Source organism: Medicago sativa, chromosome 3, assembly GCF_051527215.1.
Source record: "Medicago sativa cultivar Bolivia chromosome 3, Bolivia_mono, whole genome shotgun sequence".
NCBI classification, from domain to species: Eukaryota; Viridiplantae; Streptophyta; class Magnoliopsida; order Fabales; family Fabaceae; genus Medicago; species Medicago sativa.
In genome coordinates, this window is record NC_140751.1 from 89,983,043 (window position 1) to 89,999,913 (window position 16,871).

The following is a 16,871-nucleotide window of genomic DNA, read 5'->3' on the forward strand; positions in this document are numbered from 1 at the left end:
TCTTCTTCAGAATTAAGTGGTAAGCCAACAACAATCCCTTTGATGTTATGCTTATGGACCTGCAAGAAAATTAATGACTTTGTTAGCAAGTTAAAGCCATAAAGCGTGGCTAAGCTAGAGATATGTGTGGCTAAGCCATATTAATGTGTGGCTAAATTTATGAAGATTCGCTTAGAATAAGCTTATTATGCTCGTGTACTTTTATCTCACACTTTGTCTATTTGTTACAATAAAATTACCTTCCTATGAATTCTTCTTTTATTGGTAATCCACTTAAAAATGACAATTGTTAATACACATAGTCATTCATATATTAACATTTCCTATATTTTCATGGAATAAATTTTACTAATTTAATAACATATAAGGATTTATGCGAGTCCGAGTACTTACAAAATGTTTATTTTATTCTGTATGTGTTAATAATTGGGTTAATTATTGAAATTGACCATGTGAAATAAAAATCACATATTCTGACCTTGTAATTCAAGATTCTTATTATTTATGACCCTATAATACATGTGTAGTCCAAAAAAAAACCTATATATTGAATTTTTAGAGGCATGTTAAGAACGTTAAAATATGACTTTACACAAACAATTAGAAATTTTCGACAAGCGAAAAATTAATTACGAAATTTTAAAGCATAACAAACTCAAAAACAAAACAACGGAAATCTCTACCTATAAATCGAATTTTAAGCTCATTGTTTGCAGAGACATCTACATAAATACATAAAAAGGATCTGCAAAGTTTCATAGTCTTTCAAAGACGTTTTTATTTTATTTTATTTTTCAACCAAAACGTGCAAATTTGAAATTTTGTTCATAGTAAGCGTTTACTCACAAGTAAAATTTCGTTCCCTAGTTTTGTAGGCATGGTAAGAACATAATAAGAAAATTCACAATGAAATTTTGCAGTTTTTAAATGAAATACAAATTAATTATGAATTGTTTACGAAATTCATAAATATGAGGAATAAAAATTCATAGTTAATATGTCTCTAGTCAAAAATATCTAATTTTTTGTGTATAGCCATATTTTAATGTCATAAACATGGAAAAAATCATGAAAAAATTCAACCTCTAGATTATTTTTTTGGACTACGCTTATATTATAGGGTCAAAAATAAGAAGAATATCAAATTACAAGGTTATAATATTATTATTATTATTATAGCAAGTTAAAGCCATAAAGCGTGGCTAAGCCAGAGATGTGCGCTTTCTAAAAATTATATGATATCAAAAAATTTACGTACACATGGCAGCCCTTCTCTCTTCTCTTTGTCTTCTCTTCTCTTCTCTTCTCTCTAAACCTTGTTTTCTCCAAAAACTGATCGTACGTTCTATGTCTTTCTAAACCTAACTTCTCTTATTTATAACCCCTCATCTAATTTCTCTTACACCTCAAAATTACTCTTTTCCTCATAATCTTATTTATTTCTAAATTAAATATATATATCTCCCACTGAATAATATTAATACACCAAATAACAAATATACCTCTTCACTGAATAACAAATATATTTCTACACCAGATAACATATATATTTCCACACAAAATAACAAATATATTTCTACACTAAATAACATATATATTTCTACACAAAATAACAAATATATTTCTACACCAAATAACATATATATTTCTACACAAAATAACAAATATATTTCTACACCAAATAACATATATATTTCTATACAAAATAACAAATATATCTCTACATCAAATAACAAATATATTTCTACACAAAATAAATATATCTCTAAATAACAAATATATTTCTACACAAAATAACCCCACAACTTAATATTTATTTTATTTTCGAATCTTATTTTATTAAACAATAAAATAAGTCACAATGTCTCATAAATTTCTCTAAAATCATATAAATCACATAAATCTTATAAATCACACTAATCATATAAATATATTCTAAAACTCATTTAAAATAATTAAATAATCGAAACGGGCGTTACACTTAGGCCTTCACCGTTTTCATGAATTCTCAAGTCCTTGGACTTGGTCAACTCCTTAGTTCTCAAAGCCGCTTGAACTTCTTCCAAGGTAGCAGTGCCTTCTTTGCCATAGAGCATGGTATCTTTGAACGATTCATAAGATTTCGGTAGAGCACACAACAAGAGTATAACTTTATCTTCATCCTCAAGTTGCACCTCAATATTCTCCAAGTCATCTAGGATTTTGTTGAACTCCGTAAGTTTCTCCATGATGGCCTTTGACTCCACCATCTTGAATGAGTAGAGTTGTTGCTTTAGGAATTGCCGATGAGCCAAAGACTTTGTCATATACAAAGATTTCAACTTTGCCCACATCGATGCCGTGGTTAGTTCCTTTGCTACTTCTCTCAAAACTTTATCCCCGAGGCACAAGACAATGGCACTCCTGGCCTTGTCCACCATCTCGGTCTTCTCCGCTCGTGACATGGTGACCGGTAACGAACCTTCACCCTTCAAAGCTTTCTCACACTTTTGTTGTATTAGCACCGCTTCCATCTTTACCTTCCATAACCCAAAATCGTTATCGCCGGTAAACTTCTCAATATCCCACTTCGAACCCATGGTACTTGATTATCCCTTGACCCTTGCCCCACGGTGGGCGCCAATTGTTGTGAATTCGATGAGAAAACACACCAATAACAAACTTGATGTGTGGAGCAAGGAATAATTAAGCAACCAAAATCAAAGTGTATGGAACAATTATAAACACAAGTCAAAAGTAGAAAACAGCGAGAGAGAAAATAAGAGAGAACACAAAAGAATTTGTTGACCTAGTTCGGTCCAAATTGACCTAGTCTGGGGGAGAGAGTGGCCCTCCATTTCACTATATGATGAGTAACGTTACAAAAGAGATATCAATGGATTACAAGAATAAGTCTCCCGCCTAATTCTACCCAAATCCCAACCTCTTCCCGTAACCAGGAGACTCAATCCTAATAGTGTTTCCCAAGGTGAATCAACCCTCAAACCCTAGTGTTTGTTCCAAAGAGACAAACTCTACACAAACCCTAGTTTTGTCGTTGCCTTTATAAACCCTTGTTTCAGCCCCCTCTATCTCAAGGTTTACACTGATACAATGTCTATATTTATAGTAAAAGCATCCCTCATAAATTGGAACCAAATCAGGCCTATAAAAAATACGTTTTATTTTTATTCTTCTGCGCGAAATCGTACTCCGATTTTGCCAGATCGTGCTCTGATTTTTTATGAATGAAAGTGCCAATTCTGCTCCAGAAAATCGTGCTCCGATTTCTCAAATCGTACTCCGATTTTGACAGCTTCAGCAAACTTCAATTTCTCCAATTTTGAGTCACTTTCACAACAATCGCACATATTGTTCTTCCAAAAATTAAAATTCAAAGTCTAATAATAATCTTTAAAAAACTACCAAATAGTCATTTGTAGGTCAGCCAAAATTACGCACACAATAAATGTCGTAATTGCATTCCACACATTTCCAATCAATATGGGTCCACATTGTTGCTAGCGTGTGAGATCCCTTTAGGCGCCACATCTCCATCGATCAGTGGCACACCTTTAAACATAATCTCCTGGGTAAATTTGGTGTACCCGTTATTTCCTCAACCATGTACCATATGAATATCTCAAAAGCCAATATTTCAACTCCTACCTCAAACCATCTCACGTCCATAACCCACTACAACTAAGACATGCCTACACAACGTTTATTCTTAAATTAGGACTAACTGATTCTTCATAAACACTGTTCTATAATTGTAATGAAAAGTAATTAGTTTAAATTATAATAATATTTACCGCCTAAATCTGTCTGTCATGCTCTCTGATATCCCTCCATCTATCAGTGGCACACCTTTAAACATGATCTCCTAATTAAATTTGATGTACACGCCATTCCCCAACTCGCTCCATGTGAATTTCTAAAAAGCCAATATTTCACCTCCCTACCTCGAACCATCTAACATTCATAACCCATTGCAACTAAGGCATGCCTTACACAACATTTCTTCTTAGATGCCTTCTTAGGATTAGTTGGTCCTTCATACACATCAGTTTATAATTGTAATAAAATGTAAATTATTTTAAATTATAATATTTAATTTTATTTAACTTATGAGAAAGGAAAAATATATATATATATATATATATATATATATATATAAGAAATATTTAGCCCTAAATCTCTCCATCTCATTGATCCAACCATCAACAGAAACGACAATTGGGTACCCAACTTGAACCATCACACATTCATGACTCTTGCAACTAAGGTATGGATTCCAAAACGTTTTTTCTTAAATGCCTTCTTAAGACTAGATGGTCATTGATAAACATCATTCTATAAGTGTAACAAAAAGTAAAATAATTTAAATGGTAATATTAAATTTTTACTAGAAAAATATAAAAAATATATTTACCCATTTTTATTATCCAAACAATAGTCACGACAACTGGAACTACCTAATATGTTTTTCCATGCTTTGAAGCAGTAGCATTTTATACTCTCTTTGTTCCTTTTTAATTGTCTCTTTTATAGAAAAGTTTTGTTTCTATTTAACTGCCACTTTTAAAGTTCAATACAATATTAAATGTTAAAAAATGATAAATTATTGTATTAAAAGTAGTAACTTTCATTGATTATCTTGGTTTGTGTAAAATGTTAAAAAATGACAATTAAAAAGGAAAAAAGGTAATGTCTTTTTGTTCGGTAAAATACCTACAATAAATTGAATAGAAAAATATTATAACTCAAAAATAATTTTTTTGAAGGAAAACACAATATGTGGTGTATGTTAAAATAACTAGTTAGAGACTGTTGCAAAAGCACGGGCTAACTGAGCAATGTATGTAATGTTTTAGATGTTCATTAAAAAAATAATACAAAATACTTAATATATATGATGTAATTTAAGGATAATTTAAATATATGATGTAATACATATAATAGATCTATTAGATAATGTGTTAATTACTGCAAACAAATTTTCATTGTGCATTAGTAAAAGACTCGTGTTTTCGCACGAGTCACATAACATTGCAGTAACAATATAAAAAATAAATAAATTTTTATATCGTCGAATGTATTAATTATTGCAAATAGAATTTCATCATGTACTAGTAAAAGACTCGTACTTTCGCACAAGTCACGTAACATTGCAATAACTATATAAAAAAATAATTAGATTTTTATATTGTCGAATGTTAAAGATATTAAATAAAAATATTAGTATTAATGTAATGTTTCAATTAAATATTTTTCTCTTATATATACAAAAATCCATTAAATAGTTGAATCGCATCAGTTGTAGATTTTCTTTGTTTATATATGCGAAAACAAATTTTTATGTACATATATGAGAAAGTCAATATGATAATATTTTGAAAACTCATGACTATTTTCAAAATATCAAAATTAATGTAGTATTTTCTATTAAATAAATTTTTATTTTATATGCAAAAGACCTTTCAACGTTTGCATCACTCTCGTTGCAGATTTTATGTGCTTACATTTGCATGAACAAATTTTTATATACATATATGAGAAAGTCGATATGACAAAATTTTGGAAACGCATGACTATTTTCAAAATATCAATTTTAATGTAGTGTTTCTATTAAATAACTTTTTATTTCATATGTAAAATATTGTTCAATGTTTGCACCGCATTTGTTGATGATTTCGTATGCAGAAGAAAAATTTTATGTACCGATATGCGATAGTTAATATGATAAAATTTTGAAAACTTGAGACTATTTTCGAAATATCAACATTAATATAGTGTTTCTATCAAAATATTTTTTATTTTATGTACAAAATATTTTTAAATATTTGCATCGCAATCGCAACAGATTTTTTATGCTTATATCTCAAAAATCAATGTTTATATATACCGCTATGAGAAAATTGATATTAAATTTTGAAAACTAATGATTATTTTAAAAATATCAACATTAATTTAGTGTTTCTAATGATTATTTTTATATGCAAATTAATGAGATTAAAAGAGATGAGAATATTTTTCTATACTTATGACATAAAATAGTAGAATAAATTTTTTTCCTATGTTTATGCCATGATGTCTTGCCTTTTTTCCTATATTTAAGGGAATTGGATGATAATAAGAAGAAAAAAGAAACAAATTGGTTTTATATTTTGCAAAATGTCTATTAGACACATAAATTAGTTTTATTAGGAAAATGATGATAAAGGAGTAACAAATTGGCTGAAATTTTACTATGATGATAAAGGAGTAACAAATTGGCTGACATTTTGCAAAATAAATTAGCTTTATATTTGTAAAATGACGTTTGCACACTTAAAATTAAGAAAATCATGGGTTTTAAAAAGGACAATAATGAAATTTTGCTGGAGTTCGATTTTTATATATTGTTAGTAGATTAGTAGATAATCCCAAATTACAAATCACATTAAATTTAATAAAAAAAATTCTATATTATAGTTGCAAACAGTCATTATATATTGTTAGTAGATTTTTATATATTGTTAGTAGATTAATTAGTAGATAATCCCAAATTACAAATCACATTAAATTTAATAAAAAAAAATTCTATATTACAGTTACTGACAGTCATGCTTACATCATTTAACTTTAACCAACATAATTTAAACTCGTAAGACTAAAACCTCAATAATAGAAGCCAGTGATAACTTTCTTAGCAACACCAACCACTTTCTGTTCAATGTTCTTAGAATTAATTTCTAATATCAACATTAGTACTTACAAATTTGGGGATGAGATCATGTGGAAGAAAATCAAACGCAATGGTGTTCTATAAATTGAAATGATAAAATACAAATACTTAAAATTGGTGTGCATTTACCTAAGATATATCACTTAACTCTCCCCCAACGGTGCTCATTCTCATAGATTAAAAAATTTGTGCCAACTTTAACAACCAAATAAAATCACATAATATTCCAGTCTGTAATACTTATGAACCCAATAAATAATAACCATGTTGATACATGTCATTTGTTTAGTATAGTGTGCAACAAATTAGTGTTGCAACATAATAATATTTGTAAAATCCAATTTGTAAAAATTGTCTTGGAATAGTTGATCTAATATTAGTGCAAATGAAAAGTTTACATGAAAATTTTGATCTAATGATTGTCATGCATGTCACACCTAGCTAAGAACATTTAGATGAAGCATCCTTTGTAACTTGCTGTTAAAATACAGATGATGGTATTAATGACAAAATTGTAACTCACGGGGATTTTCCATCTTTACTTTAAATAAAACTAAAATGTGAAATAATGAACGTATCCAATATATCAATAACATACCAGTTTTGTTCAAAAAAGAAAAAATAATAAGTGGGAAAATTATGTAAGAGGGATAAAGGACAACATGATGACATGTGTATGATACTTTATCTATATATAAATCAAAATGACAATAGAGATAAAAAATAAAATCACTTTTTTGTTCCCTTCTCCTCTCTCTCTGTGGTTTTCTTCTTTCCTTCCTTCCTTCTAAAAATCAAGCATGCATGTGTGGGGAAGCTAAGGGGCTAAAGCTGTAAGAATAAAAAATAAAAATAAAAATAAAAACAAGAAGATTGAAGGGGAAATTGGGAAAAGCTTGGAATCTTCGCAATCTCAACCATCTCTTGTGTTTTCATCAAATAATAATTAAGATGAGTTTCTTATTTAAGTTTTTGATCTTAGCTAATGGTTTAGGAATTGGTGTTGAAGTTGATGGATTTCATTACTTACAAGGTTAGTGGGAATTAGGATAAGCACATGGAAAATCAAATCATGGGTTAAGATTAAGCATTAAAATTTGTATGGATATATATATATATATATATATATATATATATATATATATATATATATATATATATATATATATATATATATATATGCAGAGGAAGATTGATTGTATAAGATTTTTACATTCAAATCACATTTGTTACTGGGCCTGCAGGGCGGGTCATAAACAAAGCAAGACCAGCCCAAACCAAAACCAAAAGAAAACGAACGGTATATATGAATTGTGATTCATTCATTCATTCCTTTCGTAGGGTTTCAAAATGTCGATGGAATTGCGCGCAACCAAATTCTGCGAAGAAAGTGTGAAATCGGAACAGGAACCGAAATCGAAACGGCTGAAATCGGAACCGAAATCGGATCCAGAAGATTCTGAGTATAGTGATGAAGACGAGGAGAACTTGTCTGTGCATGACAATGACAGTTTTCCATTTTGGTATAAGCGTCGTGATGGTTCTATGTATACGAATAAGGCTTGGAAGGATCGTGAGGCTCAAATTCTTGACTATAAAAAGCGCTCTAGCGAACTAAGTGTAGGCATCTATCAATTTCAATTTCAATTTCATTTGTTTCACTTATAAACAATCTCTTAACTTTGATTGATTCGCAGGTCTACGATGCTATCCACTGTCCACCAGGTTGTGCTGGCGGTATTGTACCCCTCGACTTAACCGATGAAGATGTGCTCCCTACTCTCAAAACCCTCTGCAATGCTGCTTTGAAGATTTACAATCAAAATAATATTAAGCAGGGTCCAACCTTTGTGTTTCATAAAGTTGTCAAGTGTACCCATCCTGGTGCTACTTCTTTATATGCTCCTAGGGCGTATTACATTACTTTTAAAGCAAAAGCTAAAAAGAAAAAGGGAGGAAGACCTGCTCGTGCTCTAACAACTTTCCAGACTCATGTACTTCAGCGTATAAATAAAGATCCTGTTGTCAAAGAGTGTGTCATTAAAAAAATCTAATACACTCCGCCATGGTTATGGTTATGGTTAGTAATCATAACAACATATCCATCTTTTCATTTTACCATACATATACGTTGCTGCTGCTGCTGCTGCATTATATGTAAGTATTCCTTTTGCGGGAATCTATGGATATGCTTGTTTTGGTTGCGTTGGAAACACTTCTAGGTGTAGTTAGTTAAATAAATATGATGGGTGTTTATGACTTTATGTACCATGTTATTTGTGTCACTCATGTTTGTTATTTATCTATCGGTATAATTGGATGATATCTCTCACTGTTTCATTTCATATGAACATATCTATGTCTTGAATCCTTTAAAGTTTCATTTCTTTCTTAATTTGATCCGCGAACCATTATGCCTGTATTTTTCTCCCATTGAATGACTAGAAGCTGTTATGCACAGTCAATTATTATTTCCATCCCTGAATTCATGTCTCATAATTCATGATTGTGGAAAGCTGATCTGAAATTAAGTTAATGTGATCCTCTTGCCTTTGTGGTTTGATATTTGGGCTCTCTCTCCTCTTTTCATATTTTGAATTTTGGTGTTACCAATCACATATGGAGGTTAACAAAAAATCCGCCATGGTGCCACTATCCTTCACAAATTGGCCACACGACGGTTGTCAAAATATTCCGCCACTGCAATCCTTCATGGCCCTGGTTGAAAATACTCTTGTTAGTGGTAAATTAGGGAAATTGTGTTTTGGTTAGGAACCATGAGGAAATAGTGGACACATTAGTGACCCAGAGAGGAAATAGACCCCATTTTTGGAATGTTTATCATAGTAAACGTTTCAAGGGGCACTGTTAAGCTGGGAAATGAGGGAGAGTACTAGTGACATTAGGTGCGAGGGTAATGTGTAACTCATTCTGTTGAGTCGTTAGAGTCAGTTAGGCGAGATTTCTCTCTGGTTTAGGAGTTCACAGAACTCTGGTTTACATTCTGTTTTCCTGCATTTCCACCATTGTAAGAGTTTCTAGTTCATTCACTTACAGTACATAATACACAATTGTTACCTCACTTTTCTGATTTCTATCAGCATACCTCTGTTAGTAAATCGATGGTATTGTTTCATGTCGGCTACCCATCTTTTCATGCAATTTCTTTTCTTTCTTTTTATCCCTTCATAACTGTGTTTAGAATGCTCATTCAAATGTCACCATCAATTATTGTCATTGCTATATTCACGTGTGCTAATTTTATGGTCCTAGAAAACTTAAACAGTGCATTAGATTTTAACTCTTAAGCTGATTTTAAAATTTAGTAAATATGATACTGCCTTTGTAGTTTGATATTAGAGTTAAGCTCTCTCTTATCTTCCATATCTGAATTAGATATTTTCCTTCACTTTTCATATATGAATATTGCAGCATCTAGTTGTTGATTTGTCGTAACTCACCTTTCAAGTTTCTCCCAGCTTTACAGTAAATGCCCATATTGGTCCTCCACACTGTAGGACTGTTTCAATCTAGTTCCTTACATGTTTAATATTTCAACATGGTAACAGATTAAGACAGAGTGACAAATTTGATTAACATTTTGCAATTTCAAAGATCATTTTGAAATATTGATAATATGGGGGTACTAGATTGTTACAACCTTACAATCAGACGAATCTTTATAATTTGAGCTTATTGTCAATCATGCAGTTTGGCTTTGGTTTTGATTAATTTCTTTTAAGACAAATATTTTTATTTCGAGAGTAGTTTCGACATATACACTTGTCAACCAATTAAATAGTGTGTAGTTTTTTTTTTTTAAGAAATTAAATAGTGTGTAGTTTTTTTTTTTTTGAGAGAAAATTAAATAGTGTGTAGTTAGAAATAATTCTTTTTATTTTTAAGTATTTTATATGATGTAAGTTTCTTTTGGTAAATCTTAGATCTGGTTGCTTACCTTTCCCTCAAAAAAAAAAAAAAAGAAAGAAAAAAAGATCTGGTTGCTTACCTAATGTTGGTAGGATTTGGGTTGGTTGTGGCCTTAAATCCACACACTTACGCAATCAGTACACTAGTGGTCATTGAATCAAAATTAACCGACGATGCAGAAAGAAAGCATATATTTTTAATTCTAAAATCAAGTAAATAATGACATATATAGATCATTCAATCTTGATCTAATGACATATGTTAGAAGCAAGGTATACAATCTTGATCTAAATAAATATACGAAGAAAGTTATAATTAGTTGGCAATTATACTTAATGTAAAGTTTAAATAAATTACTCATACTAGTAAATAATGACTTGTATTGTCAAAAAAAAAAATCTACAATTTTTTTTTTTTGAAAGAAAAAAAAAAATCTACAATGACTTGTTCATTTTGGAGGCCGCTCCCCTCCTTGCTTCATCAAAAAATTAAATCAAACAACGGAGAAGTATATACATTTATTTAGATACATGTAAATTTGAAAGAAAAAACATTAAAGTTATTTCTTTCCTATGCTCACATCCACTTCCTCCCAAGAAAGCAAGACCTTCAATTTGTTCCTCACAATAACGGAGAAATATATACATTTATTTAGATACATGTAAATTTGAAGATTCTTTCTTGGAAAAGGATAATATTCAACTAGCACTATTGTTATTCAATGGATAATGATACAAAAACCACATAAATCACTACCCAAGTTGCTTTTTACATCCTCAAGAAAGCAATAAATGTTACATTGGTTTCAATAATCAGTTGTGAATGGTTTGTATTTCTTTAGATCAAGCTGAATACTTGCCACTGACCCAACAACAGCCACAACTGATACTACAAGACATACAACACTTAAAATTTGCATACTAATCCATTTATAACTCCATTTTGGGATCTTTTTTTGTTTGATATACATCTCCACTGGAAAATAGACTGTTAAAGGCCAAAACCCTACTGCTCCAAGTAATCCCAAAACATCATTGAAGAAAGGAATCAACATTGCTATCACAGTGGTTGTGATCACAAATATAGTCCTCCATATTAATCTGAATAGATTTAGATTGTAGGGTTGAAAACCAGGAATTGGAATTCGGTATTCTTTGTTTATTTTAGGCCATCTTTTTATCACAATTTTCTCGACGAAAGCAAAGAAGGGTTGCGCGTATACTTGGTATGCTCCCACAAGGTGAATTACGATAGCGGCATTAGCAATATCAATGAGCCAATATGGATTAAAAATTCCAGTGAGTAAGTTCCCTGGTGCTGTGTCTCCAAATGCTGCATAACCCATGCAGCCACAAAGCATATAAAATGCAGTTGTCACACCTATACTTATCTTTGTGGCTTGCTTCATTGTTTTTACTTCAGATGGTGGATTTTTTATGGTGTCCTGTGGAGTTAAATTTATCATATTTTATTAGTATTAGACTTTATAGAAATACTCATGTGCATGTTGTTGTAAAAAACTCAAGTCCCACGTTCTGAAAAAAGTTTATAAACCGGTTTTATAAGAAGAATGCATAAGACCCGGTATAAAAACTTAATATGGTATCAAAGCTTAACTATCGAGCACCCACAATTTATATCTACGCACCAAATTCAATAGTGTTTGGGCTTAAGTGGGTATTGGAAAAAACCTAAGACATGGTACACTAGTTTTGAACATAGAGAGAAAAGGTATACCTGAATTTCAATGAGAATTTGAGAATATGAATATGCAAAGGCTATGTTGCCAAGAGCTTGGAAAGTTCCCCATACTTTTTGGGCTTTTGTCACAGTTCCAATGCTTACTCCTGTAAGGCTACCCTTGAAGGAACCATTTTCTGTCGTAGAACAATTAAAATCAGTTAGTAAATATTGCTTTTTCCTTCTGAGAAATGGAATGTTATGAAAAGAATTAAAGTAAGACTAAATATAACCTGCAACTTTGGCAACTGCTAGACCAAGGCCAATAAAGGAATAGGTGAAAGACATGATTGCTGCAACTATTGAGAGCCACCACATTTTATCAAAATCTGGAATTTGAGAAAAGAAAATTTGGATTACTCCAAATGCTATCATGTATAGATTGCTTGAAATGTGACATGAGTCTTTTCCTCCTGAGGAATGCAAACAGTCAGACCTTTTTATTGCCCTGTCTCAGCCAAAACCAGTTTAATTAAAACACACTCATCAACCATATCAAACTAAATATTCTTGTCAACAGAAATAAGGTCAATTACTGGTGTTAGATATGTTCTGGATACTTCTTTATGATTTAAAAAACAAACAGAATAATACTTGTCGAAAATTCTAATATTTATTTATTGATTTAATAAAGGGAGCACTGCTAGAGCCTAAAAATAAATTTGTAACAATGGATTTTTTGACAAAATTTGTAACAATGGATGTGGTACATATAGGATAAATTACCCTCAGTTATGATTAACAGCAAAATATTATCACTTGAGTTAATATTTTTGAAGTGTTTAATTTAAATTTTGATATTTAACAAAAATACATGTGACATATATGCTCCAAAAGATAAATTGAATAAAATCCAACCAAATCTGATTTCTATATATGTAAAACTGATATCGTGCTTGAGGTCAAGAATATTAATAGCATTCTTATCTAAAAGATAATTTTATTCTTAATTGGTCACTTTCTAAATTTATTTATTAAGAAATAAAATCAATATCAATTTTTTTGGGTACAAAAGAAAATCAATGTCTAAATATTTAGAAATTGATTTTATTTTGAACATAAAAAAAAAAAAAAAAAAAAAAAAAAAAACTAAAAATATGATCACTCACATCATGCTAATGGCACCCGCAATTGTGTATCCTATTGCAGTTCCGTAAAGATTTGTGTACTGAACTATCCCACAAAGGGTGTCATTGAAACCTCCTGCAAAAATCATTTGATTCTCATCTCATATACAAGTATAACACAAACATTCCATTTCAAAATTTTACTATTTATCAGAATACACATACATATATAACATAAACAGTACATTAATGTTAATTAACCAAATCAAGTACAAGCGTGTGACTTTGTTTTTGACTTCTTGGAGAGCATATCTTATCCTTTCTAGTAGTGATTATTAAATTCTGCCTTTTCAAAAGAAACAGCAAACATGTGAATTTGAAACTTTAAATGAGTGTTATAAAAACCAAACAGAATATCAAAAATAGTCATATATAGCTCAACTACTTTAAACTATTGAACCATAAACACTATTGCTTCATAATTCAACAGTCCAATTTGATTTGGTTCGATTTTTAAATCATTGTCTTAACATGAATGTGAATATATATGTATGTATAAAGAGTTACCCAGAATGGTGTGAACAGCTTCCATGAAAGTATAGTTTCTCTTTCCGTAATGAGGATCGCCAATTCGATAACATTCAGCTAAAAGTGATGAAGTATACCAAGTGATGAGACTGAAGAAAATCATAACTGAAGGACCAATCACCCAACCCAACTGAGCTATTGCCCATGCTAACGACAACACTCCTGATCCTACAACTGCTGTTATTATGTGCGAACTTGTTGTCCAAACCGTTCCTGTCTCAAAAAGTACCTTTTGTCACTTTTATCATATAAATATAGTACTTTATAACAAACTCATTCTCATCATAACTATCCTATCATCATCATACATATAATAAAGTAAGATATGAATTTAATTAATGTAAAATGGTACTATAGTGTAAATTAATTAATTAATTTGTTGTAGTACCTGTTCTTTTGAGACGGTCATCATCATCATACAAATTGGAGTCTTTGTGTGAAGGAACAGCAGCTTCTATAGAGTGTTCCACCTCCATGTCAAATTCTAGATTGTGTTCTAAATCTTTCTGGAGGAAGTGTTTGATTTGAAACAATGTTTATGAAATGAAAGAGATAGAGACAAAATAATTGAGAGAAGGGTTATTTGGTAATAATAATCACCTTGTTTGGTAGGTGCCGTCAATTGGACTGCATTTCACACTCACAGAGTCTTCAGTCACAGATCTGAAAACACAGCAGCACCAAAGAAACAAAAGAGGTTTTTACAATCATATGCAATACGTACGTAAGCTGTGCAATATTCACAATTTTTTTTTCGTGCATAATATTTATTTATTATACAATAATAATATTATAATAAGAATTGGTCAAATTTGTAACCAAAATAATAATGGAGTCAAATTGGATGGAATATCTCCTTTGCACAAAAAATAAATAGTAAAATTGGACGGTATACTTTTTTGGTACGAATTGGACGGTCCATTAGTATGGGGTAATTTTAGGCAATCAAATTTGTTTGTGACAGCCAGACAGAGTATAATCAAAACAAATTACGAAGATTTGTCAATAATCTTGTTAAAAAAAAAAGATTTGTCAATAATTCTTTCAAAAAATGGAGAAAAAAATATGTAGAAAAGTTAGTCTCGTAACAAAGTTAGTACTATATTTAAAAAAAATACATAAAATAAGAATAACAATTTTCTACCATTCTTCCTTAAAAAAAAAAATTCTGCCATTCTTGTTAAAAAAAACAATTTTATACCATTTCTTGTAAAAAAAAAAAAAACAATTTTCTAATATTTATCTTGATTCTTTCTAAAATAAAATCAAGAAAATTTTGTTTTGACTTGATGATGTTCCACTTCTTTTTCTATGTGTCTAAACCAATAAAAAAAAACCCAAAATCAGTGTCTTCACTCTTCAGCATGTGCATTTGTTTTTTTTAGATGAACATGTGCATATTATTATGTAAATTAAATAGTAGTACTATTCATGTTGAATACAAGTGAAACAGACAAAGCTAAAAAGATATTATAATCAACAATAAGGGACTCATATTGACACCACCTAATAAAAATGAATGATGATTATTATTATCCAATAAATTTGAGAAGAATGAACGAATGAATAAAAAAGAAGAGATGAAGAAGATAGAAGAGAATAGTTGCATGCAAGTATTGTACTTACTGTGAAATCCAAAAGCAGGTTTCTTTGTTGTGTTCTTTCTTGATCCTCCAACTCACTCAACTGCCTCTGAGGACTCTTTCTTTATATCTAACTAACTTGTAGCTGACTTATCATTCGGTTCGGTCCAACTTGGTGCGCGAAAGCGAAAGATACTACTATCACGTGTTTGGATTCTCTACACTGAAATTACCCTAAACATCAACCATTGAAAAAACAAATTGAGAGAATTTCGAATATATAAAGAAATAAACAACTCATATCGTTTTTAATTTTTAATGGAGGGGATTAATCCACTTGAGAGAATTCATTTCTCCATACTTCCCCACTATCTCTGTCCATCCTGTTGACTTTGTCACTTAATTAAATATTATCCTAAACATAAGAGGATTCATTTTGGACCAAGATAATTATGTATACTTTTGTAAATCAATTATCAATTAAAAAACATTTTTTACACCATAATAGACTAGTCCAAGTGACAAGGGACTTAGATTCCTTAAAAATATGGTTAGAAGTGCAATTTATGTTTCTTGCGTATGAGAAAATTAGGTCGAGTGGAGAGAACTCACATTGTGTGTTTCATCATAGGTTCTCCATAGAGATTAGTCACTGCTAAGCAACCGTGAAAACTTCGTACCAATATCATGGTAACAAAAAAAAAAAAACAGTCGTGAAAACTTCGTATCAATATCATGGTAACCAAAAAAAAAGTTACAAGAATTAATTAATACAAATTATAGTGCTTAATTTTCTGTTATAAGTCGTATCTCACATCACTTAACTGATAGGACAACGTTTTCAAGCTTCAAACTCCAAATATAACTAAGAAGATATAAAACCAATTTGTAAGGTTAGGGTGTCACTTTTTATAAACTTTTTATCAAGAGTTCTTTCTATGTTAGATTTGAGTATTTTTTCCAATACATCATATCATGTCCAACAGGTGGCTTGAATGATGTTCTCTGATACCATATTAGATTTTTAAATTGGGTCTAACTCATACTTACAAAATGGGTTTACAAAATGGGTTTATGAGGTCTCATACTTAAAAAAAAACTAGTTTGTGGGTGAGAATTGTCCCCATGTATAAATATGTCTTCAAGACATCTCTCATTCAATGTAGGACATTTAACGCAACCCTCGTTCCGAACATTGTTAAGCTTTGTGCATAGAGAGCAAATACCTGATAGAAAGTGGTCAACGAATCTTGT

The 16,871-nt window shown here is 30.6% G+C and overlaps 2 protein-coding genes across 4 annotated transcripts; one reads left to right on the top strand and one right to left on the bottom strand.

Annotated features, from left to right (window-relative positions):
- The first annotated feature begins 7,903 nt into the window (after positions 1-7,903).
- LOC146941746 (uncharacterized) lies at positions 7,904-9,062 on the top strand. Its single transcript, XM_085755581.1, has 2 exons — positions 7,904-8,329; positions 8,407-9,062. The coding sequence occupies exons 1-2, from the start codon at positions 8,060-8,062 to the stop codon at positions 8,761-8,763; spliced, it is 627 nt and encodes a 208-aa protein (XP_085611707.1). The 5' UTR covers positions 7,904-8,059; the 3' UTR covers positions 8,764-9,062.
- A 2,190-nt stretch (positions 9,063-11,252) lies between these two features.
- Positions 11,253-15,714, bottom strand: LOC146941747 (amino acid permease 2-like). Of its 3 annotated transcripts, XM_085755580.1 has the most exons (8): positions 15,661-15,714; positions 14,635-14,697; positions 14,423-14,540; positions 14,014-14,247; positions 13,489-13,582; positions 12,613-12,827; positions 12,377-12,516; positions 11,253-12,083 (listed from the first exon to the last, which is right to left on the bottom strand). In XM_085755580.1, exons 3-8 carry the CDS (start codon positions 14,508-14,510, stop codon positions 11,445-11,447), a joined length of 1,410 nt encoding a protein of 469 aa, XP_085611706.1. In that variant the 5' UTR covers positions 14,511-14,540; positions 14,635-14,697; positions 15,661-15,714; the 3' UTR covers positions 11,253-11,444. The 3 variants fall into 3 exon arrangements, with proteins under 3 accessions (XP_085611706.1, XP_085611704.1, XP_085611705.1); XM_085755578.1 differs by lacking the exon at positions 15,661-15,714 and having other exon boundaries at positions 14,635-14,769; XM_085755579.1 differs by lacking the exons at positions 14,635-14,697; positions 15,661-15,714 and having other exon boundaries at positions 14,423-14,594.
- Positions 15,715-16,871: the final 1,157 nt, after the last annotated feature.

What these genes read in the sequence shown, in the direction of transcription:
- LOC146941747 (XM_085755580.1), bottom strand. Translation starts at nt 14,510, where the DNA reads ATGGAGGTGGAACACTCTATAGAAGCTGCTGTTCCTTCACACAAAGAC. An exon ending in AGCTGTTCACACCATTCTGG is followed by an intron (nt 13,583 to 14,013) that starts GTAACTCTTTAT and finishes TGATTTTTGCAG; the next exon opens with GAGGTTTCAATGACACCCTT. An exon ending in AAATTCTCATTGAAATTCAG is followed by an intron (nt 12,084 to 12,376) that starts GTATACCTTTTC and finishes TTAACTCCACAG; the next exon opens with GACACCATAAAAAATCCACC.
- LOC146941746 (XM_085755581.1), top strand. Translation starts at nt 8,060, where the DNA reads ATGTCGATGGAATTGCGCGCAACCAAATTCTGCGAAGAAAGTGTGAAA. An exon ending in AGCGCTCTAGCGAACTAAGT is followed by an intron (nt 8,330 to 8,406) that starts GTAGGCATCTAT and finishes ATTGATTCGCAG; the next exon opens with GTCTACGATGCTATCCACTG.